This window comes from Pimephales promelas, chromosome 4 (assembly GCF_988280905.1).
Source record: "Pimephales promelas chromosome 4, fPimPro1.hap1.1, whole genome shotgun sequence".
NCBI lineage: Eukaryota > Metazoa > Chordata > Actinopteri > Cypriniformes > Leuciscidae > Pimephales > Pimephales promelas.
The window spans coordinates 2,142,728-2,167,893 of NC_142772.1; the positions used below are offsets into that span (position 1 = coordinate 2,142,728).

At 35.3% G+C, this 25,166-nt stretch overlaps 1 protein-coding gene across 2 annotated transcripts in view; it reads right to left on the reverse strand.

The window, feature by feature from the left end:
• The window catches only part of pappaa (pregnancy-associated plasma protein A, pappalysin 1a), a 136,737-nt gene that overhangs the window by 23,057 nt on the left and 88,514 nt on the right, over window positions 1-25,166 (reverse strand). For both annotated transcript variants that reach the window (XM_089129803.1, XM_089129802.1), the window contains exons 16-20: window positions 18,184-18,367; window positions 16,212-16,413; window positions 15,942-16,137; window positions 13,954-14,101; window positions 12,408-12,523 (exon numbers count right to left, since the gene is read on the reverse strand). In XM_089129803.1, the coding sequence (XP_088985929.1) occupies window positions 12,408-12,523; window positions 13,954-14,101; window positions 15,942-16,137; window positions 16,212-16,413; window positions 18,184-18,367 (846 nt within the window). The remainder of the gene's footprint in view (window positions 1-12,407; window positions 12,524-13,953; window positions 14,102-15,941; window positions 16,138-16,211; window positions 16,414-18,183; window positions 18,368-25,166) is intronic.

Consider the following 25,166-nt stretch of genomic DNA (forward strand, 5'->3'; position numbering starts at 1 on the left):
CGCCACAAAGTGTATGGCAAGCCGGTTGAACTTTTATTCATTTCCAGGATATTAATTCTTAATATCAACAATTTAATTGCTGATATCTGTGTTTGTATTTTTACTAGTGAAATCTCACCATAGGCTGCCATTCAAAATCAATTTTTGATATCAAGAATTTAGTTTTTACTAGTAGAAACATCATTTTTGATATCAATAATTATTGTTACTAGTAAAAATGCGAATTCTTGATATCAACGATTCAATTGCTACAAGTAACAATGTTCATTTTTGATATCTGAAAATGTATTTCTGATATCAATAGTTTTCTTACTACACTGTAAAAAAATATTTTCATGATTTTTTTTTTTCTGTCAAATCAACAGATTTCTGGTGATTAAATCAATCTCCTTCATTGTATTAATTAACTACATTTTTCCATTTCAATGAACTCAAAATTTTAAGGCAACCAGGTTACTTCATGTTTTTAAGTTAAACCAACAATTTTTTTTTTACAGTGTATTAACAATAACATTAATAATATCAGAAATTAACATTGTCATCTTGTAAAAATGTCATGTTTGATATAAAAAATGAACATTGTTACTAGTAACAATTGAATTGTTGCTATCAAGAATAGACATTTCAAGTAGTGACAAATTAATTATTGATATCAGGAATTCACATTTTTACTAGTAACAATGTAATTATTGAATCAATTGTTGATATCAAGAATTTAGTTTTTAGTAGGAACATTTTTGATATCAATAATTACACTGCTACTAGTAAAAATGTTCATCTTTGATATCTGAAAAGGTATTTCTGATATCAATATTATTTCAGATATCTAAAATAGCATTCTTACTAGTAACAATCACATTCATAATATCAGAAATTAACATTGTCACTAGTAAAAATGCCATTTTTGATATAAAAAATGAACATTGTTACTAAAATCAATTGAATTGTTGATATCATGAATAGACAATTCAACTACATTCTTAGAAGAAATGGTTCTATGTAGAACCAGAAATGGTTCCACCCCCCGCTTCATAATGGAACTCCAAAATGGTTCTATATAGAACCATTTTTTTTGGTAAAAGGTTCTATTGGCCAAGTATGGAACCCCAGGGTTCTATAAAGAACCCAGAGGAACCCTTTTTTTAAGAGTGTATAGAACCTTTTAGGGGTTCCAAATACGTAGCGCTGATAGAACCTTTTAAGGTTCTATATAGAACCTTTTCTTCTAAGAGTGTACTAACAAATAAATTATTGATATCAGGAATTCACATTTTTACTAGTAACAATGTAATTATTGATATCAAAAAATGATATTTCTTCCACTGAAAAAAAATCAATCGTTGATATCAAGAATTTAGTTTTTACTAGTAGAAACATTTTTGATAACAACTGATTTCCAATGGTTACAATTACAGATATCAGTAATTAAATTGTTGATATTAAGAATTCATATCCTGAAAATGAATAAAAGCCGTACAAAGTGACCAACTACATCTCTTCCTTCCCATCTAATGCCCGTGTAACGTATCCCGGTCCATGTCACATCGAGTTCGTTCATCAAGGCCAGAGGAGAACTGGTTTCTTCCAAGATTTTATCCTCCATTTCGGTCACCTGATGGAGTTTGGGTTCTTCTTACTCTAGTTATTGATTTGACTGAAGCTGAATAATAACACTATTGTTACATTTAGCGATGCTGAATTGAACTGAGCTGAATAATGGCACCATTATCTTGCTACAGCTGCGTTTCAGCAGAATTTGAATCGGTCTCGTATTTGCAACCACACACACAAAAATGCAAAGCAAGAATGTTTACCTTTACAAGCGTATCAGGTCTAGCCAACTTGAAGAAAAAATAAAACTAATTCAGGAACTCATCCAGATTAAACAACTTGTGAAATGTCACCCCTTTCAAAACATGTATAATTGCGTAAACTCATAATTTACGACTGTTTCCAGTATGTTCGTCATCGAGTTAAGGAGAGACAGAGGTGTTGAACAGAGGGAGATGTGTTCACACATACATGTTCATTAGCACATGAAAAAACCTCCAGGGTTCAGTGAGGCTGACTTAAAGTAAAGGGCTGTCTGACCTCTAGAGCTCCTAAACATTCCCTGTCGTGGTAACACACACGCGCGAGCGCACAGAGCACCTGCCTCTTCTTGTGCTGTACCCACCACTGCAAACTAAGGTATTTCTCATTTCATGCCAGTCAGCAAATCAATGCAAAAAAAAAAAGAGAGAAAAATAATGGCAGTGAATGAGAAGGAACAGAAAACACTGAAGCATTTCAGGACAGGTGTGGAAGGGTTCACTCGTTTATCAAAATGAACCGATCTTTTTCTGAGTCAATTCATTCGTTGAATGAACCAAATGACTCGGAAAAAGATTCGAACGAGTTCGAACAGGAGAGTCACGGAACAGAGCAAGACGACCATTTGAGCTTATAAAACTTAAACTTTGTTAATTATTTATTAAATGAGCGAACGTTTCTGTTCTGAATATGAAGAGTCTTATGGGTTTGGAACGTAAATTACAGGATTTTCATTTTTGGATGAACTATCCCTTTAATACACTACAAGTGCATTCAATACAATTAAAGGAGTAGTTCACTTTTAAAAAAAACTTTTGCTGATAATTTACTCACCCCCATGTCGTCCAAGATGTCCATGTCTTTCTTTCTTCAGTCGGAAAGAAATTAAGGTTTTTGATGAAAACATTCCAGGATTTTTCTCCATATAATGGACTTCAATGGGGTCCAAACGGTTCAAGGTGCAAAAGACAGTTTCAGTGCAAACTGCAAACTGTTCAAAGGGCTTTAAACGATTTCAGACAATGAATAAGGGTCTTATCAAGCAAAACGATCGCTTATTTAAAAAATAAATTAAAAAACGTTTAAGTTTTATAAGCACAAATACTTGCCCTGCTCTGTTCTGTGATGCGCGTTTGTGACTCTCCTGTTCGAACTCATTCATCGAAATGAACAAATATTTTTTCGAGTCGTTTTGTTAATTCGTTGAATGAACCAAATGATGGTTTCGCTATATAAGACCCTTATTCATCGTCTGGAATTGTTTCAAGCCCTTTGAACAGTTTGCACTGAAACTGTCTTTTGGACCTTGAACCGTTTGGACCCCATTGAAGTCCATTATATGGAGAAAATCCTGGAATGTTTTCATCAAAAACCTTAATTTCTTTTCGACTGAAGAAAGAAAGACATGGACATCTTGGATGACATGGGGGTGAGTAAATTATCAGCAAAAGATTTTCCAAAAGTGAGCTACTTCTTTAAGTGCACTTATTTTCTTCACTTTTTTTTTTAACCCCAACCTTCCAATCAATCGTTTCAAAATCCAAATCAATTCTGCCCAATATTTTCTTTCTTGGAAAAACATCAGACTGCAGAAGAAAAAGGTATTTTACCATCTAATATGAAGAAAAGACTAGTACATTTACGACAGATTCGAGCTTGAGTGTTTTCCGCAGTGGTAAATAACGTTCATGAATAAACCCTTTATATCATAAGATTCACTTTAGTGGACACATTATGCACTGTTAGCCTGACTGACCACACACTGATCAAATGCAGATTGCTTTGTTTCCCTCAGACAAGCATGCCATCATCTAATCATCTGAACGAGCTTTTATCATATTAGACGGCAATACTGTAGCTCCTGAGGTCCCATTTAGCTCTCAGGCCTTTAATAAAGGTTTGGTTCATTAATTAGAGGTTAATATTAGTACTCCCCTCAGCGCACCCAGCATGAACAATCGAGTGTCCGAAGAGCCGACGTCACGTAAAGGCCGCGGTCTGCCAAGAGCCTAATGCATCAGCATTTGCACAGTCATTTTGCTGATGTCAGGAAAGCAAATAAGTGAGAGAATAAGAGCAGCTTCTTAGTAGGGCAGCAGTGAAACCTGAAACGAATCGCTCTCGAGGGCCGATTCGTCACAATAAGTCATTCAAACGACTCAGCAGAAAACTAAACAAAGAAAGCGAGAATTGGAAACCTGGATTTGTATGGCCACTAAAGTGTACCTAAACTCGTTAGTTCAGTGGTGCCATCATCCCAAAGAGACGCAACATCACTTTCACGGACCTTTATCTGGACTGCATGACCAGCCATTTGCAAAAAAACAAAAAAAAAAAACAAAAAAAAAAAACAACTGAAGACATCTTTTTCGACTAACTGAGACTTGTTACAGTGCTTGTATACTGTTGCCCTCTTGCTGGTCTGATTGCTTCTATAGACCCCTTTTGTGCCGACGTCACAGTTACGTCACGGCGCTAGCTGGAGGCAAAACAAAGTGAAAACTGGAGGCGGCCAATACAAACCAGCACAGATTCGGCTACATAATAAGGAGCTTAAATTATTGTTACTATTATTAAATGTCATCTTGTTGTGTTGTTTGGTGCAATAATTGATGAAAAATTAATATACTGTATCTGGAATTTTTATTTCTAGAAAATATTCACATCATTAAAATCGCACTGTAATCTCACTCTTTATATTGTCGTGGTCTCTGCGCTGGCTCGGCAGAATTGCGGATCTAAAGATCTAAAGATTTATATACCTCAGTTTATCTTTACGATCGGTTTCTCTATAAGGTAGGTGTAGAAGTCAGGCCACTCAACCGAGGTAACGTAACGTTAATCCTGTCAGATCGTCCATGCATTGAGTGAGCGTGTAGGCGGCTACGGGTCGGCCAATCACGGTTCTGGACACTGAGTGACCTTACACATTAAGATAAAATCAGATTTTCTCCAGTCATTGTTAAAAAACAAGCTAACAATCCTTGCTAACTAGCGTTAGTGAAGCGGCCAGAGGGATCGTTCTGCCTCCACCTAAGCTCCGCCCACAAAAAAAACGTCACCATGTTTACCAACTGAAAAGGGGTCTATTGTTCTCCTCATTTGTAAGTCGCTTTGGATTAAAGCGTCTGCTAAATGATTAAGGTCACATTTACACATAGCTTGGTATTTAAAGAAATAAATATCCCCCCCCCCCTCCCTCCGTTTTCAATAATAACATCGTGCACACAACATTTACATCAACCCGCATAAATACGCCATCGAGCGCCATCATAACTCTGCCAAACCTATGGGCGGCAGTGTAGGAAGACGGAAAAAGCCAATCAGATCCATGAGTGATTCATGCAAGCCAATCAGAATCCTCAGAATCTACAACAACGAAAAACCCGAGCGACTTCCTGTTCCTTTCAAAACAACAAATATGCCGTGAGGTTACTCCTTAGTCGCGTTAGACTACAAACACTGTTAAAATGAATATGCTTTATCTAATCAAAAAAATTGTGGCAACAGATTACAAGCAATATTATTAATTAAATGTAACACATTAGAAAAGAGTAATAATTAATCAAATTCATTCCTTAAAAGTTAACCATTAAAATGAGTAAAACTTGAAAAAAACATAAAGTGAAGTCACCATTATGGTGATCAGTGTTTGTTTTAGGTTTCAGTGATTCTGCTTGTTAACATCAGGCGTCTTCAATGTTGGCAATATAAAATAAAGAGTTCTTAATTAATCTTTGACGTCTGTCTGTTAGTGAGATATTTTTGTTTTATTTTTTTGGTGTAAACTTTACTCAGTTTAAATGGTTAACTTTTAAAGAATAATTTGATTAATTATTACTCAATTCTAGTAAAATAGTACATTTGTTCAATTAAATTAATAATATTGCTTGTAATCTGTTGCCACAATTCTATTGATTAGATAAAGCATATTCATTTCTACAGTGAAGCAAAAATGAGTATCATATATATATATATATATATATATATATATTTAGGGCTGTGCAAAAGTTAATTGCGATTAATCGCATCCAAAATAAAAGTCTGTGTTTACATAATACATTTGTGTGTGCTGTATATAATTATTTTGTATATATAAATACCTATGCATGCATGTATATATTTAAGAATTATTTGCGCTTAAATTCTGTATATATTTATAAATACATAATCTATATTATATAAATATAAATATTTTATATATGAATAACACATTTTCTTAAATATAGACATGCATGTGTGTGTATTTATATATACAAAATAATTATATACAGCACACACAAATGTAAACACAGACTTTTATTTTGGTTGCGATTAATCCCAATTAATTTTTGCACAGCCCTAATATATATATATATATATATAATGTGATGTTTGAGAACCTAAAACCCTGGCAACACAGAACCGGCAATCTCCACTTTGGCCGGAGTTTTTAAAAATAATCGTTTTCTGTGATAAAAACAGGGTTTTTGGTGTAATGAGAGGCCAAATATCTTCGTCTTCCCTTTGTGTAAACGGGGCATAAACGAACATTTAAGGTTTGGTGTGCAATCAGCTGTTTTTCCACGTCTCCTGGATGCCTCAGCTGGTGTGAATATATACAACAAACACACAGTGAGCGTTAGCATTAGCGCAGGTGTCAATCAGGTTACGGGACGGATCGTACCCTTGCGCAGCGAGCAGAAGTGAACAGGTGCGGTGGAATTCAAACAGCATCGATTGACACAGGCTGCTGAGAGAACAGTTATTGATCTGACCTCAGTCGACCACCCTAGAACATTTCAGCCACATCGATTTGGCCTCGTCTTCCCCTCACACACTGTCTCCAGACTCGAATTACCACCCAGGGAAGATCATATCAATTACACAAATCAATCAGAAACGTGTTGTTTCATTTCTCTGCCGAAAACCACCTGACTCCACACAAATGCCCATCTAAACACAACAGGATTGCCGATCAGTTTGATCACAGTGAGTATGTTTTCGACTTTCTAGCGTCTTCAAAATTCCCTCATCTTAAAGGGTTAGTTCACCCAAAAATAAAAATTCTGTCAGTATTTACTCACCCTCATGTTGTTCCAACCCCGTAAGACCTTCGTTCATCTTCGGAACACAAATTAAGATATTTAAGATATTAAGATCGCTCCTGCATACTAGTCCATAGGCTTCTTGAGGGAATGACTCTTGCTGGCCTCGAAAAGTCATTAAAGACATCGTTAAAATAGTCCAAGTGACTACAGTGGCTCAATCTTAAGTTTATCAAACGACGAGAACACTTTTGTGCGCAAAAAAACACATAAAATAACGACTTAATTTCAACTATTCGTTTATTTCTCCCTCTGCCTCGAGTCAGGTTACTAGTTTAATAGCGTAAGCTTCTGTTATTGTACGTCACACGCATCACACACATGACCAGCGGTGGAGGAAGTCATTCCCTCAAGAAGCCTATGGACTAGTATACAGGAGTGATCTTAATATCTTAAATATCTTAAATATCTTAATTTGTGTTCTGAAGATGAACGAAGGTCTTACGGGGTTGGAACAACATGAGGGTGAGTAAATACTGACAGAATTTTCATTTTTGGGTGAACTAACCCTTTAAGGTGTGTTCACACTAGTTTGGTTCTTTTTGTTTTTTGGTCGTGAACTGGTTTTTAAATTTTATTATATTGTTATGACGTTCACTTGGTTTTTGCATTCAAAAACATCAAAATGAATAAGTAAGAGGCTATTTTGTACCCTAGTTTTGAGTCTAGCTGAAAAACGCTCGGTTTTTATGGGCGTCTCGCACTGACGACTTGGAAGTAAACGCCCACTGCTGTGAGTGGATAACAGTTTTGCATATTATAATGAGTTTCACTCGTCAGTGCATATTTACTGCTCGTTTGTCATCACGAGGTAGGCATCTATGTTATTTAGCTATGCGTGTAGGAAAAAAATATACTATGGAGGTCAATGAGACCAGAAACTGTCTGGTTACTGATATTCTTCTAAATATCAGAAAATCGCCTGAATGGATTCGAAAATGGTAAAACCCAACTGTTTAACTCTGGAGGAGTGGTAAAATGAGCCTATTTCCAAAAAAAAAGTGGAGTATCCATTTAACCCGCTTATACCATGGTCACTTGCCAAATATCACATTTTTAAAGAAAAAACTAATGAAACCTGACTAACTGCAATGCATTTCAATGGACGTGGAAGCAGAGAATGTCCGAGTGTATTGGGTTAGCTGCGCACTGTGATTGGCGTTTGAGGGCGTGGCTTAGCCATAGGTCAATTGAGCAAGACATGAAGTTTGATGTTCCTGCCTGAAAGGTGTTCAGCCAAACAGCCTGAAGACTGCCATCGTAACACCGCTAGTCGCCACTAAAACACTTCTGACAGGTAACTGTATATAAAGTCTTTCTACTAATGCCAGTAACAGGGTCATTGTTTAAATTATAGTGATTACAGATGGCTTTTTAACTTTTATGACTTGGCCCCTGCCTCGCTGTGGTTCAGATGAGTTCAGAGATTACTGTAATCATAGCCTGTTTTACCAATGCCAGGTAATTGGGAAAGCCATGCATGCCTGAGCCTGCGGCTAATGAACAGTAATTGGAGGAACTGCGACATTCAATGCAAAGTTACAATCGCTGCATGTGTTCGCTGAGCAGAGCCTGAGGTTCACTTTTGCAGGACATGCAGAATGTAATTCTGTGTTTGTGTGTGTGTGTACGTGGTATTAAAGGGACCAAATAACAGCAAATTTTGACCTTTTGGGGACTTTTTGTGCACTGAAACAAAGTTTCGCGTGATGGGTTTAGGGTTACGGTTAGTGTAAGGTGAGCTAATTTACAGTTTATACAGTATAAAAAACATGTCTAACCATTTATGTCCCCATAAAACATGGTGTTTGAAACCCAATGTGTATGTGCGCATTATGGTGGATAATGTATGAATTTGCTCTAGCAGTTTCGTCCTTATATATTACAGACTGTACTATTCGTACTATAAAGGTTCAAATGAAATGGTCAGTTTTCTTCAGTACAATTGTCATGTTTTATGTCACCACTTGACAAAAGCTGAAACTACCGTTCATACAATGCTCAGTGTGTGACTGAAGACCAAGATTCCTTGCGAATACAACATGCGCAGAACACAAATCACTACAGGGATATGCCGATGCGCATTTACATGACCAAAAAATCGGGTTAGAAAAGGGGTACCCCAGGTATAATATCCCGGTTTTTAAAATCCGGGATATCAATTCTGACTTTATATCTCGCAATTTTCGACTTCATATCATGCAATTCTGACTTTATATCTCGCAATTTTCGACTTTATATCATGCAATTCTGACTTTATATCTCGCAATTCTGACTTTATATCACGCAATTCTGATTTTATATCTCGCAATTCTGACTTTATATCTCGCAATTCTGACTTTATATCACGCAATTCTGACTTTATATCTCGCAATTCTGACTTTATATCTCGCAATTCCGACTTTATATCTCGCAATTTTTGACTTTATATCACGCAATTATCGACTTTATATCTCGCAATTCCGACTTTATATCTCGCAATTTTTGACTTTATATCACGCAATTCTGACTTTATATCCCGCAATTCCGACTTTATATCTCGCAATTTTTGACTTTATATCACGCAATTATCGACTTTATATCTCGCAATTCTGACTTTATATCACGCAATTCTGACTTTATATCTCGCAATTCCGACTTTATATCTCGCAATTCTGACTTTATATCACGCAATTCTGACTTTATATCTCGCAATTCTGACTTTATATCTCGCAATTCTGACTTTATATCACGCAATTCTGACTTTATATCTCGCAATTCTGACTTTATATCACGCAATTCTGACTTTATATCTCGCAATTCTGACTTTATATCTCGCAATTCTGACTTTATATCACGCAATTCTGACTTTATATCTCGCAATTCTGACTTTATATCTCGCAATTCCGACTTTATATCTCGCAATTCCGACTTTATATCTCGCAATTTTTGACTTTATATCACGCAATTATCGACTTTATATCTCGCAATTCCGACTTTATATCTCGCAATTTTTGACTTTATATCACGCAATTCTGACTTTATATCCCGCAATTCCGACTTTATATCTCGCAATTTTTGACTTTATATCACGCAATTATCGACTTTATATCTCGCAATTCTGACTTTATATCACGCAATTCTGACTTTATATCTCGCAATTCCGACTTTATATCTCGCAATTCTGACTTTATATCACGCAATTCTGACTTTATATCTCGCAATTCTGACTTTATATCTCGCAATTCTGACTTTATATCACGCAATTCTGACTTTATATCTCGCAATTCTGACTTTATATCACGCAATTCTGACTTTATATCTCGCAATTCTGACTTTATATCTCGCAATTCTGACTTTATATCACGCAATTCTGACTTTATATCTCGCAATTCTGACTTTATATCTCGCAATTCCGACTTTATATCTCGCAATTTTTGACTTTATATCACGCAATTATCGACTTTATATCTCGCAATTCTGACTTTATATCTTGCAATTCCGACTTTATATCTCGCAATTCTGACTTTATATCACGCAATTCTGACTTTATATCTCACAATTCTGACTTTATATCACGCAATTATCGACTTTATATCTCGCAATACTGACTTTATATCTTGCAATTCTGACTTTATATCTCACAATTCTGACTTTATATCACGCAATTCCGACTTTATATCTCGCAATTCTGACTTTATATCACGCAATTCTGACTTTATATCTCGCAATTTTCGACTTTATATCACGCAATTATCGACTTTATATCTCGCAATTCTGACTTTATATTTCGCAATTCTGACTTTATATCTCGCAATTCCGACTTTATATCTCGCAATTCTGACTTTATATCTCACAATTCTGACTTTATATCTCACAATTCTGACTTTATATCACGCAATTCTGACTTTATATCTCGCAATTATCGACTTTATATCTCGCAATTCTGACTTTATATCTCGCAATTATCGACTTTATATCTCGCAATTTTCGACTTTATATCACGCAATTATCGACTTTATATCACGCAATTATCCACTTTATATCTCGCAATTCTGACTTTATATCACGCAATTCTGACTTTATATCTCGCAATTCTGACTTTATATCTCACAATTCTGACTTTATATCACGTAATTCTGACTTTATATCTCGCAATTCTGACTTTATATCTCGCAATTTTCGACTTTATATTTCGCAATTCTGACTTTATATCACGCAATTCTGACTTTATAACACGCAATTCTGACTTTATATCTCGCAATTATCGACTTTATATCTCGCAATTCTGACTTTATATCTCGCATTTATCGACTTTATATCACGCAATTATCCACTTTATATCTCGCAATTCTGACTTTATATCACGCAATTCTGACTTTATATCTCGCAATTCTGACTTTATATCTCACAATTCTGACTTTATATCACGTAATTCTGACTTTATATCTCGCAATTCTGACTTTATATCTCGCAATTTTCGACTTTATATTTCGCAATTCTGACTTTATATCTCGCATTTCTGACTTTATATCACGCAATTCTGACTTTAAATCTCGCAATTCTGACTTTATATCTCGCAATTCTGACTTTATATCTCACAATTCTGACTTTATATCTCACAATTCTGACTTTATATCTCGCATTTCTGACTTTATATCTCACAATTCTGACTTTAAATCTCGCAATTCTGACTTTATATCTCACAATTCTGACTTTATATCTCGCATTTCTGACTTTATATCTCACAATTCTGACTTTATATCTCGCATTTCTGACTTTATATCTCGCAATTCTGACTTTATATCTCGCAATTCTGACTTTAAATCTCGCAATTCTGACTTTATATCTCACAATTCTGACTTTATATCTCGCATTTCTGACTTTATATCTCACAATTCTGACTTTATATCTCGCATTTCTGACTTTATATCTCGCAATTCTGACTTTAAATCTCGCAATTCTGACTTTATACCTCACAATTCTGACTTTATATCTCACAATTCTGACTTTATATCTCGCATTTGCGACTTTATATCACGCAAGAATGATAACTATAATGCTAATGCTAATGTTTCCGCTATAGAATGAAAAATATAAAAGGTAATTGCGACTTTATATCACGCAATTCTGACTTTATATCACGCAGTTCTAACTTTCCAAGTAAACTCCTAATTGTGAGAAAAAAAGTTGCAATTACCTTTTATATTTTTCACTCTAGAGCGGAAACATTAGCATTAGCATTATAGTTATCATTCTTGAATACTTTTGAACGAATGCTGTCATGCCTATTTTCGTATGCATCATTATAACTGCATGAAAATGCACTGAATGTAATGAATTGCAATTTAGAGATGAATTCCTCATAGACAATGCCCCTGTCTGACCCCAATGACTCGAGCCTAGACATTGATGAACGACACTGATGAATCATCAGGCACAATCCAATATCTGCTGTCCGATCTGTGTCACCTCAAACGTGGAGTCACACGGCCCTGCCAGGAAAGCTGAGGCCATGAAAACACAAACCTTGACTTTGGGAGGGTTCATCCAGTGATGTCTCATAATGCTGTCGGCCGTCATGTTACTCGGCAGATTGACCACATCACTGTTAGGGTCCCTGCAGGACAACTCACACTCCTCTCCTGGGGGAAACAGACAGAGGAAAACACGCTCTATCATCTCTATAAAACACTCACTGACGCCATTAGAGAACATGACACTTAAGACACTTTAAACATGTTGAGATCTGAACGTCATGTGAAGATGCACAGGTCTTTATGGTCTAGTATTTATGGAAACAGGATATATTGTAGGGTAAATCTCACATCACATTTTATTGCATAATAGAAAAAGAATTAGGGCTGTCAAACGACTAATCGCGATTAATCGCATCCAAAATAAAAGTTTGTGTTTACACAATGTATGTGGGTGCACTGTGTATAATTATTTTGTATATATATATATAAATACACACACATGCATGTATATTTAAGAAAAAATATTATTTATATATAAAATATTTAATATAAATATAATAAATATATAATATAGATTATATATTAATCTATATACAGTATACACATGAAAATATTTCTTAAATATATACAAGCATGTGTGTGTGTTTATATATATATACAAAATAATTATACGCAGTGCACCCACATATATTATGTAAACACAAACTTTTATTTTGGATGCGATTAATCGCGATTAATCGTTTGACAGCCCAAAAAATCGTATTTTGCATATATAATTAAGCCTGTTTTAAGGACCATTATGTGTTTGTTTGTTTGTTTGTTTTATTAAAGACAGCACATCAAATTTGGTAATAATATGTTGAAAAATGCTTCGTGTATTTTGTGTAAACAGTGATACTTTTTTTCAGGATACTTTGATGAATTGAAAGTTCAGAAGACCCACATTTATTTGTTTTAAAATATTTATTTAAAATATTTTGTAATATTATAAATGTCTTTACTGTTACTTTTGATATTTTTTTGTTCTTGCTGATAAAAAGTAAGTTTCAATTTATTTAAAAAATACATTTTTGGAATATAAAATATGTATTTCTATAACTTCACAATAATTACTTTCGCATTGATGATATAATTGATTGCAACAGGGAGTGCTGAGGACCGTAATGAAAATTCTCACAAAGCAACTAATCTTAATAATATTAAAATTTTCTTTGATAATTAAAGAATAAAGTCATTGTTTTGATTAAAAAGAGGATAATGCGTGAAATGAGATGTACTCTACCAATACAGTATCAATAGATTAGAGAGATGTTACTAAAATAAATATATATATTTTTATGAAAACAAATTTCCCAAAAAATCTAAAATTGACCAGTGTTTCTAAACCCAGGATTCTGTTCATAGAACATTATAGATTAATATTAACATGACAGATTTTCAAACTTGGGATGGATTTCCTGAATTCTGATGGTGTCAGTGTATGCTGAACACAACCAAAATCTGCATCATGCGTTCCGATCCCAACATAAAAAGAAAAGCGCACGGCTCTGAGTGAACCGCACACAGAAAGCGAGGAAGAAAGCGAGAGTGGTCACCGATGCCGTGGCCCTTCTTGCAGCTGATGCGGATGCTGGGATGCAGGTTCTGAGGTAGAGAGCATTGGCCCTTCAGCTGAGGGCATAACCGGAAGCTCCCGGTCCAGTTCCCGTCCTTTCTGCAGCGGATGATATTAGTGCCAACAGCCTGGAGACGATGGAGACATGACACAAATCATTACCACACTCCTGTCGGACTCACAGACAGATAAAGAACGCAGCGTATATGCTTTATATAAAGGAAACAACAGTGTTAATGTTGCAAAGTTCTCCAATTATGAAATAAAAAGAATTTCAGCTCTAAAAAAATTGTTGTAAAAAAAAAGTTGCTGCCCTTAATGTACAATTAACTAATTAAGTAATTTCATCTTAATTACATTAAACTGACTGAAAAAATGAGTTGAATCTTGAAAAAAAATTTGCTTAATTAACTTTAATGAGTTAAAACAATGTAAAAACATCTTGTCATAACTTATTAATCATATACTTTTTTTAAGTGTACCGTTCAAAAGTTTGTGGTAAGCAAACTAAATTAGTAATGGTCTCCTCTGCTTACTAATGATGCAGGGGTTTTTGAATAATAATAATAATAATACAGTAAAAACAGTACTAATGTGAAATATTGTAATTTAAAATAACTGTTTTCTATGTGAAAATGTAGTAAAATATAATTTATTCCTGTGATCAAAGGTGAATGTTCATGTACGGAAGAGGATTACGGCCAAGCAATAATAAAAAAAATAAAACCATCTCGAGAAAATAATCTCAAGTCATTATAATGCGAGACTAAACTCATTATAATGCGAGATTAAACTCCTTGAAGGAAAAAAAAAGTCGAAATACAATCTTGAGAATAAAGTCATTAAATATCAAGAATAAAGTCATTGTGTTTCGAGAAAAATACTCGTTAAATTTAGAGAAAAAAGTCGAAATACAATCTTGAGAATAAACTCATTAAATATCAAGAATAAAGTCGTTGTGTTTCGAGAAAAATACTCGTTAAATTTAGAGAAAAAAGTTGAAATACAATCTTGAGAATAAACTCATTAAATATCAAGAATAAAGTCGTTGTGTTTCGAGAAAAATACTCGTTAAATTTAGAGAAAAAAGTCGAAATACAATCTTGAGAATAAACTCATTAAATAGCAAGAATAAAGTCGTTGTGTTTCAAGAAAAATACTCGTTAAATTTAGAGAAAAAAGTCGAAATACAATCTTGAGAATAAACTCATTAAATAGCAAGAATAAAGTCGTTGTGTTTCGAGAAAAATACTCGTTAAATTTAGAGAAAAAAGTCGAAATACAATCTTGAGAATAAACTCATTAAATAGCAAGAATAAAGTCGTTATGTTTCGAGAAAAATACTCGTTAAATTTAGAGAAAAAAGTCGAAATACAATCTTGAGAATAAACTCATTAAATAGCAAGAATAAAGTCGTTGTGTTTCGAGAAAAATACTCGTTAAATTTAGAGAAAAAAGTCGAAATACAATCTTGAGAATAAACTCATTAAATAGCAAGAATAAAGTCGTTGTGTTTCGAGAAAAATACTTGTTAAATTTAGAGAAAAAAGTCGAAATACAATCTTGAGAATAAACTCTTTAAATATCAAGAATAAAGTCGTTGTGTTTCGAGAAAAACACCTCGTTAAATTTAGAGAAAAAAGTTGAAATACAACCTTGAGAATAAACTCAACATTTACGAAACATTTACGACCACTCGTTTTAAGCGGGAATGCATTTGCTCACGGTCACACCAATGCAAATAATAATAATAATAATGACAGTATCTAATTATTCTTTTTTTTTTTACATTTCATGCTGTGACACTTCTCATCTCCCATGATCGAACATAGAATTATATATAAAATTTTGACAAGCGGCCACCGCTTCCGTCGGCGGCGGTATGTATGTACAGTAAAGTGGACTATCGAAATAAAGCGTTACCGGATATAGGACCAAAAACAAAAGGAACTACGGAATGAGACAGACCTGTTTGCATGGTGGAGGTTGTCCCAGAGAGTGGTTGGCCCCGTTGCAGTGGATCCAGCAGGTGCTGTCGAACCGGAAGCCGTCTGTGCACTGGAACATGCCATAGAAGACCAATGGAGGAGGTGGACAGGTCACCGGCTCACACCAGCCCTCCAACCAGCGGCCGTCTTCGGTGCACTGCCTCTTGAAGGCTCTCCTGAAAGGAAAGGGATTTGGTCATGATGGTATAGATTGTGCAGGCCCGGTGTTGATTTGTGATCATATGCACACCTCTTTGGCTTCTTGGCCACATGGTATCCAGGTTTGCATTTGTATTTGCAGAGGGTTCCCACTTTAAGGCCCGTTTCGTTGCAGCGTTTGGTCTGGAGAACGGCGTTGGGAACGGGAGGAGGCGCTGGACACCGGAGCTCACACAAAGCCTCCGGGAACGACCACAGGCCGTCCTCCATGCACGTCAGAGTGTTATTCGTGCCTGCAACAGTGTATATAATGAAAATACTTAGACATTGTTAACTTTAGTTTGGGGAACAAGACAAAAATAATAACTTCACTTTTTTTGCAGTGTATGTACAATTTACCAGGACAAATTAGTATATTTATATTACTCATATATTAAAGGATTAGTTCACTTTTGAAAAAACTTATGCTGATAATTTACTCACCCCCATGTCATCCGAGATGTCCATGTCTTTCTTTCCTCAGTCGAAAAGAAATTAAGGTTTTTGATGAAAATATTCCAGGATTTTTCTCCATATAATGGACTTCAATGGGAACCAAACGGTCCAATGTCGAAATGAGACTTAATAACAGTTTCAGATGCAGCTTCAAATGTCTTTAAACGACACCAGACGATGAATAAGGGTCTTATCGTGTGAAACGATCGGTTATTTCAAAACTTATTCCAAAAATGTAACAAATGCTAGCGTTGCTCTATTCTGTGAGGCGCGTTTGTAACGTCACGTAATACCTAATTACGTTCAAAAGGTCACGGGCGACGTAGCCGGAAGTACAGAGTCAAAATAGTCCGAGATTGTTGTTTTACCTTTTAATTCCTTTTTTGTAAACGGCGTTTGAGTTAGTTTTCACGTTCAACCTATGCGTTCAACTTGTAAACACTGACTCTGTCCTTCCGGCTACGTCGCCCGTGACCTTTTGAACGTAATTCGAAAAGTTACATTTTTGGAATAAGTTTTGAAATAACCGATCGTTTCGCATGATAAGACACTTATTCATCGCCTGGTGTCGTTTAAAGACATTTGAAGCTGCATCTGAAACTGTTATTAAGTCTCATTTCGACATTGGACCGTTTGGTTCTCATTGAAGTCCATTATATGGAGAAAAATCCTGGAATGTTTTCATCAAAAGCCTTAATTTCTTTTCGACTGAAGAAAGAAAGACATGGACATCTTGGATGACATGGGGGTGAGTAAATTATCAGCAAAATTTTTTTTCAAAAGTGAACTAATCCTTTAAGTGTCTACATAAATCCCAGTGTACATGATTTCTGACTATCAGTAGAGTAATAGATGTGTATAAATTAAAGGGATACTCCACTTTTTTTGGAAATAAGCTCATTTTACCACTCCCCCAGAGTTAAACAGTTGGGTTTTACCGTTTTCGAATGTATTCAGCCGATTTTTTTGATATTTAGAAGAATATCAGTAACCAGACAGTTTCTGGTCTCATTGACTTCCATAGTATATTTTTTTCCTACTATGGAAGTCAATGAGACCAGAAACTGTCTGGTTACTAATATTCTTCTATATATTAAAAAAATCGACTGAATGGATTCGAAAACAGTAAAACTCAACTGTTTAACTCTGAGGGAGTGGTAAAATGAGCCTATTTCCAAAAAAAAGTGGAGTATAAAATTGAAAGCTCAACTAAATTCTGACTGGATGAGTCACGGACCAAACCTCTGAGAAATACCTGTGACCACACGTGACTGGATTCCTTCTTAATGGCCTATGTTGCAATTGTACACAGCTGCAAGTCACAAATATCTTGGCAGAGGAATTGTTTATTCTGATTATAACGTTTTGTTTTGTTTTGTTTTTATTATTGTAGTTCTTGTTATTGCAATGAGCCATTTATCCTCCTTTATGCTGGGCAGGCTCATTATAAATCAAGTACGTGTTAATTTGTATGGAAATGTGAGTATTTCCTGGAAAAATGGACAGTTTTACGAATCTCTTCACTGCATCAAAGTACAGAGAAACTGAAATTTTCCAGCATTTCTCACCCACAAGCTGAGCGGGCTCCTTGCACTGGAACGTGCTCTTCTTGCCGTAGGTGGTGCCTTCTGGGAAATCGAACTGGGCAGGGTGCACATGGTACTTATCTGGCAGCCCACAGTCAACCGGCTCACACGACACTTGCTTGTTCCACTTCCTATCAGCACAGGTGATGGTCACGGTCGAATCCGTCTGCAGAGAAATCACGTCAGGTTTTCAGCTAGAGCTCAATGTCATGCTGACCACATAGTGCACTAGGGCTGACACCAATGTAGGGAATAGCAGCGCTGCAATAAGACACATTTCTTCCTCTGAAAGCCGTAGTGCATTAGTATTTTGCATGAAGTTTGAAGTGCCAAGTGTGTTAAGTAGAGCCCGACCGATAAAGGATTTTGAAGGCCGATACCGATACAAATATCTTTGGGTTTTAAAATCCGATATTCCGATATATTGGCCGATTTTTTTTTTATTAAATATTGTTGGATCTCACACTCGTGTAAAAGAAAAGCTAACTTTTCTGCACAAGATACGTTTGATACTTTTTCTCTATGTCTAAAAAAAAAGTCGAAATACAATCTTGAGAATAAAGTCATTAAATATCAAGAATAAATTCGTTGTGTTTCGAGAAAAATACTCATTAAATTTAGATAAAAAAGTCAAAATACAACCTTGAGAATAAACTCATTAAATATCAAGAATAAAGTCATGTTACGATAAAAACACTAATTAAATTTCGAGAAAAAAAGTAGAAATACAATCTTGAGAATAAACTCTTTAAATATCGAGAATAAAGTCGTTATGTTTCGAGAAAAATACTCGTTAAATTTAGAGAAAAAAGTTGAAATAAAATCTTGAGAATAAACTCATTAAATATCAAGAATAAAGTTATGTTTTAAGAAAAATACTGATTAAATTTCGAGAAAAATGTAGAAATACAACCTTGAGAATAAACTCATTAAATATTAAGAATAAAGTCGTTGTGTTTCGAGAAAAATACTCGTTAAATTTAGAGAAAAGTTGAAATACAACCTTGAGAATAAATTAATCAAATATCAAGAATAAAGTCGTTGTGTTTCGAGAAAAATACTCGTTAAATTTAGAGAAAAAAGCCAAATACAATCTTGAGAATAAACTCATTAAATATCAAGAATAAAGTCGTTGTGTTTCGAGAAAAATACTCGTTAAATTCAGAGAAAAGTTGAAATACAATCTTGAGAATAAACTCATTAAATATCAAGAATAAAGTCGTTGTGTTTCGAGAAAAATACTTGTTAAATTTAGAGAAAAAAGCCAAATACAATCTTGAGAATAATCTCATTAAATATCAAGAATAAAGTCGTTATGTTTCGAGAAAAATACTTGTTAAATTTAGAGAAAAAAGTCGAAATACAATCTTGAGAATAATCTCATAAACTCATCAAATATCAAATATCGGCCGATATATCGGAATATCAGATTTTAAAATCCAAAAATATTTGTATCGTATCGTATCCTTTATCGGTCGGGCTCTACTTAACACACTTGGCACTTCAAACTTCATGCAAAATACTAATGCACTACGGCTTTCAGAGGAAGAAATGTGTCTTATTGCAGCGCTGCTATTCCCTACATTGGTGTCAGCCCTAGTGCACTATGTGGTCAGCATGACATATTGAATGTTCACTCCTCGAAAGTATAACTTGACTGTAACTAGAGATATGCTAGTTATAAATACAGTAATCATTACTTTATTTAGGCAGAAAAAGTTCATTGTGGTTTCCAAGCTCATTAATGTTAACGTTAGCGGTCTTCCACTGATGATAGTGGCATTAGCTATAGCTTTGTGGTTAGCTAGTCTATGATGAGCCATAATTTAGCAATAGATGACATCATACTGCAAATTGTAAAACATACATTTTCAATATTGAAGGGTGTTTCGTCCATTTTTATTTTTTTAAATATTCATTTATCTGCCATTATAACTGCCGATACCGATATTATGGAAAATGCCTAATATCGGCCGATATATCGGTTTGGCTCTAGTGTTAAGGAACAACATATCCTTTGCAAGTGATACTTCTGACTACGATATGAATGTTGATTGAATGAATCATATTTATTTAAACCCCACCAAATTAGATGGCATTTTAACCCTATAAAGCCTCATGTTTGATACCCAAATGGCCTCGAAATAATCAACATGATGAAAACTTTACTGAAAAGAAACTGTTCTACACATACTACTACTTTTTAAAGAAGTAAAAGGCCTTTTAGTATAATTGACCATCGGTTCAGTGATCCGAGCTCCTGCCTATCCAAATCACTCACTTACAGGCTCTCATTTAGACAGCTACAATCCAATGATAATACATATTCATCTTCCTTTAAAGCTTCACTTGATGCAGTGTTTTGATAGTAAGAAGACAATGTGTGTAGTTTGGACACTGGAGTGCAAAAATGCTGGCACATACTCTTGACCAAAACTCTGTTATTACAAAAATGCCCCAAAACAACCTGACATCTGGTTAAAGAGAGTTTGAAACATCTTTGACCCGGGATTGTGTCGTAAATTCAATGTATAATGTGCTTTTGAAATACAGAGACTATCTTTCGGGATCTAATTTCAATCAAATAACAAGTGCATAATATCTTAGAAGTTCTGAGGAAAATGTGACAAAGATAAACCTATATAAGAAAAATGTGATATTGATTTAGTTTGTTTAGTGTAGTAGAAAAGCGACAGCTGCCTTCTCCTTAGCAAACCGCCCAATCCAAGGTTCACAATGGTGAAAGTTGGGTTATACATTCATTCTTAAAGGAGTAGTTCACTTTTGAAAAAAAAAAAACTTTTGCTGATAATTTACTCACCCCCATGTCATCCAAGATGTCCATGTCTTTCTTTCTTCAGTCGAAAAGAAATTAAGGTTTTTGATTAAAATATTCCAGGATTTTCTCCATATAATGGACTTCATTGGGAACCAAACGGTTCAAGGTCCAAATGAGAGTTTCAGTGCAAACTGTTCAAAGGGCTTTAAACGACACCAGATGATGAATAAGGGTCTTATCAAGTGAAACGATCGGTTTTTAATTAAAAATTTTAAGTTTTATGAGCACAAATGCTCGCCTTGCTCTGTTCTGTGATGAGCGTTCGTGACTCTCCTGTTCGAACTCGTTTTTTTTTTTTTTTAAGTGAACTACTCCTTTAAGAGTTTGTTTGACTTAACCACTATTGAACCTTGACATGACCTGTGCATGGCTGGACAATTCAATGGAAAATGTCAGTGGCATTTCAATGGCATGTCATCCGTGACAATGTTTTCTGAATTTGCAAAAGTTCTCAAGTTGATGTAAATCTTTGGATAGGGATATCTAACATTTAATTACATAAACTAACTCAACATTTAAGCAATTTAGTAACAACTTACAAATCCCATAACAGAACGTCTACTTTCATTACAAAGCACCAATTAGTAATACACCACTGGACACACAAGTCATTGATACGCTTGAGCAGATTTTCTTTCTTTCTCGTGGATTTCAGCTTTTTCTTTGATTATTTAATACACCACAACAATATCTTCTTACCCAGCCATTACTCACTCTCTTATTTCTCCATATAAAACATATGCTTTCCACATGATAAACTCAATCAATATGTTTTGAACATCTGCACAGAATTCCCGAAAGTGCCTGAACTGAGAGCGAGTGCTGAATTACAATTTATGTAATTATCACATCAGACAAGGTTTTATTCTGTTGTTGATGACATGAGGGTGTATTACACTCTCAGAAAAAAAGGTACAAAAGCTGTCAATGGGGCTGTACCTTTTCAAAAGTACCTAAAGGGTGCATATTGGTACCTTAATGGTACATATTAGCACCTAAAATGTACATATTAGTACCTAAATGTCCATGTTAGCAACTAAAATGTACATGATATGAGCACCTTAATGTCCATTTTAGCACCTGAAATGTACATATTAGCACCTAAATGTCCATATTAGCACCTAAAATGTACATATTAGCGCCTAAATGTCTATATTATCACCTAAAATTTACATATTAGCACCATAATGGACATATTAGCACCTACAATGTACATATTAGCACCTAAATGTCCATATTAGCACCTAAAATGTACATATTAGCACCTAAAAATGTCCATATTAGCACCTAAAATGTACATATTAGCACCTAAAATATACATATTAGCACCTAAAATGTACATATTAGCACCTAAATGTACATATTAGCACCTAAATGTACATATTAGCACCTAAAATGTACATTAGCACCTTAATGGACATATAAGCACCAAAAATGTACATATTAGCACCTAAATGTCCATATTAGCACCTACAATGTGCATATTAGCACCTACAATATACATATTAGCACGTAAAATGTACATAATAGCATCTAAAATGTACATATTAGCACCTAAAATCAACACAACAGCACCTAAATGTCCATATTAGCACCGGAAATGTGCATATTAGTACCTAAAATGGACAAAAGTTTTCCCTTTTGAAAAGATACAGCCCCAGTGACGGCTTATGTACCTTTTTTCTGAGCGTGTAAGGTAAATGTTGCCTTTAGATATGTGTGTAAAAATTACAATAACCTCCTGCCCTTTGTGAAGGAAGTCTGAATCATGCAAGAAACTTCTCTTCAATATCAAGTCGAACAAGGTAAGATGATACTTAGAGACTTTGTCCACCATAAGGTACATATTGTGCATTGGTGCCAATAAAGGACCAAGTAAATGTGACGGAGGTGAACTATCACTAACCATGCTCTAGGTACGCAAATTATTCCAGATGTGTTATTGGTATACACAACTATTGTAGCTCTAAACAAATCACCAATGCCCAATAGCACTTCTTTGAGACACTGAGTAATATTTGAAGGATCAAGTTGGCAGGTAAAACATAATATAGTAGACTTTTTCTAGGCAAAACCATACACTCTTAGAAGAAATGGTTCTATTTAGAACCAGAAATGGTTCCATCCCCCGCTTCATATATGGAACTCCAAAATAGTTCTATATAGAACATTTTTTTTTTGGCAAAAGGTTCTATTGACCAAGTATGGAACCCCATAGAACCTTTTAAGGTTCTATATAGAACCCTTTCTTCTAAGAGTGTATAAGCACTGATACATTTAATATAGTTATAGTTGTGGAAGACACTGGATTTCATATTGGCAATCCAGTAAACATCTGAGCATAGTCTTTGCAATGATGAAAACAAACAAGGACAATAAATAAGTGTAGGGAACAGATGGTTTAGAAGATAGCACCATCTAAAGCAGATTTCCTGGAAGCCTCGTGACACAACTGAAGCGAGTGTACTTTCTAATCAAGCTCGACAAGATGCAACTTGATAGCACTGTCCTTGCTGATGCCACAGAAACACACTGTTCTGACATTTCGATTGCACGACCTCGTCATAAATGCTGCTGAGACGAAGAATGAAGAAATCAAACACGAGGGCGTGATCATATCGCTCCGGGCAAAGTTTGATCACACTATTACGTTACTGCAATGACGACGGATGAGACCAAAAGGGGACATTCTACATCAACTGGTTTCAATGAGAGTTGGTGATCTTGAACAGGCCCGCACAGAAATGTAATTAATTAGAAATGCTGTGACTGACAAAACCCAACAAATGATGTCTTGCATTCGGATGCTGGTGTTTGGAAACGCAATCGAGCGACCATTCTGATGACAGACTTTGGCTCAGGCGTTTCAGAACCAGCAAACTAATATATAAGATGCTGTGCCATGCGATTGGTCTGCTGGTTTGTACAGCCATCCAATCACAATCGCTTTTGAGGCAAAGTCATGCAAGTTTCATGTGATGTCACACACTGAAGAGGAATGCCCATCTGGAGAGCAAAACAAGGCTTTCCTCCATTGCCCACCAATTATTTTTTTGGTAAATAGTCCACTTTAGATATTCAACTAACTTTTCAACTACATGTCAACTAACTCTCATTGGAGTATTAGTAGACTGTCAGGTTATGGTTAGGTGTTAGGGTCTAACGGAGAGCCTTGGCCCCGTTGTGTATCATCTTGGTTGCAGTTCCATTAGAATTCCACTGGAGGTGATCACGAGCAAGAGAAGAATGAATGGGAGTCTATGGGGCTAAACGGCTAAATGTGTCTCTTTCACCTGCTTGTCGTTAAATCAAAATAGATTTTATTGTTGATTCCGCAAGTTCAATATAGATTATAGGCCAAAAGTCGAATGAACGAGTACTTATGTCCTTTTGATTTCTTACAGGTTAGGCCGTTGTTGGCCGAAACACGCTAGCATTCTGCTATTGTGTGACGTCATCACAGTTTTGAACGGATTTCTAGGACAGATAAGTGAACTTAAAAAATGCAATTTTCAGCTGAGTGTGTTATCTTAGCCCTCCCTTTTGAATGCAACTTTCAAATTACTTGACAAAAAATTACATCCTGAGAAAAGTGGATTTATGGGGGTGAAACCCCATTGACTCCCATTCATTCTGCACTCGACCGCGAGCGCCCCCGCATGGACAGAGACGCATTACTGCAGCCAGTCCAGAACCCGGAAGTAACCAGCCAGTGCCAATTCTCTTCAATTAGACATTCTCTGATTCGGGTTGGTAGAATAAGTTGACTTGCAGTTGCCAAGTTATTTATAATCAGTAGAATATCTGTTGGTCGACCAACAAAATAAAGCGTTAGCAGATATTCAGCGGACCGTCAACTTGTGACTTACAGCTTATGAAAACTTTTTCACAATACTCTAATTTTGAATTTGGGGTTTTCATAATCTGTAACCCACAATCATCACAATTATAACAAATAAAGGCTTGAAATATCTCACTTTGCATGGATTGAGTCTATATAATATATTAGTTTCACCTTTTAAGTTGAATTACTGAAATTGCACGATATTCGAATTTTTCGAGTTTCACATATTGCATTGTTCCGTGTGGCCAGCTTCGCACAAACCACACATATAATCGTTCTCGC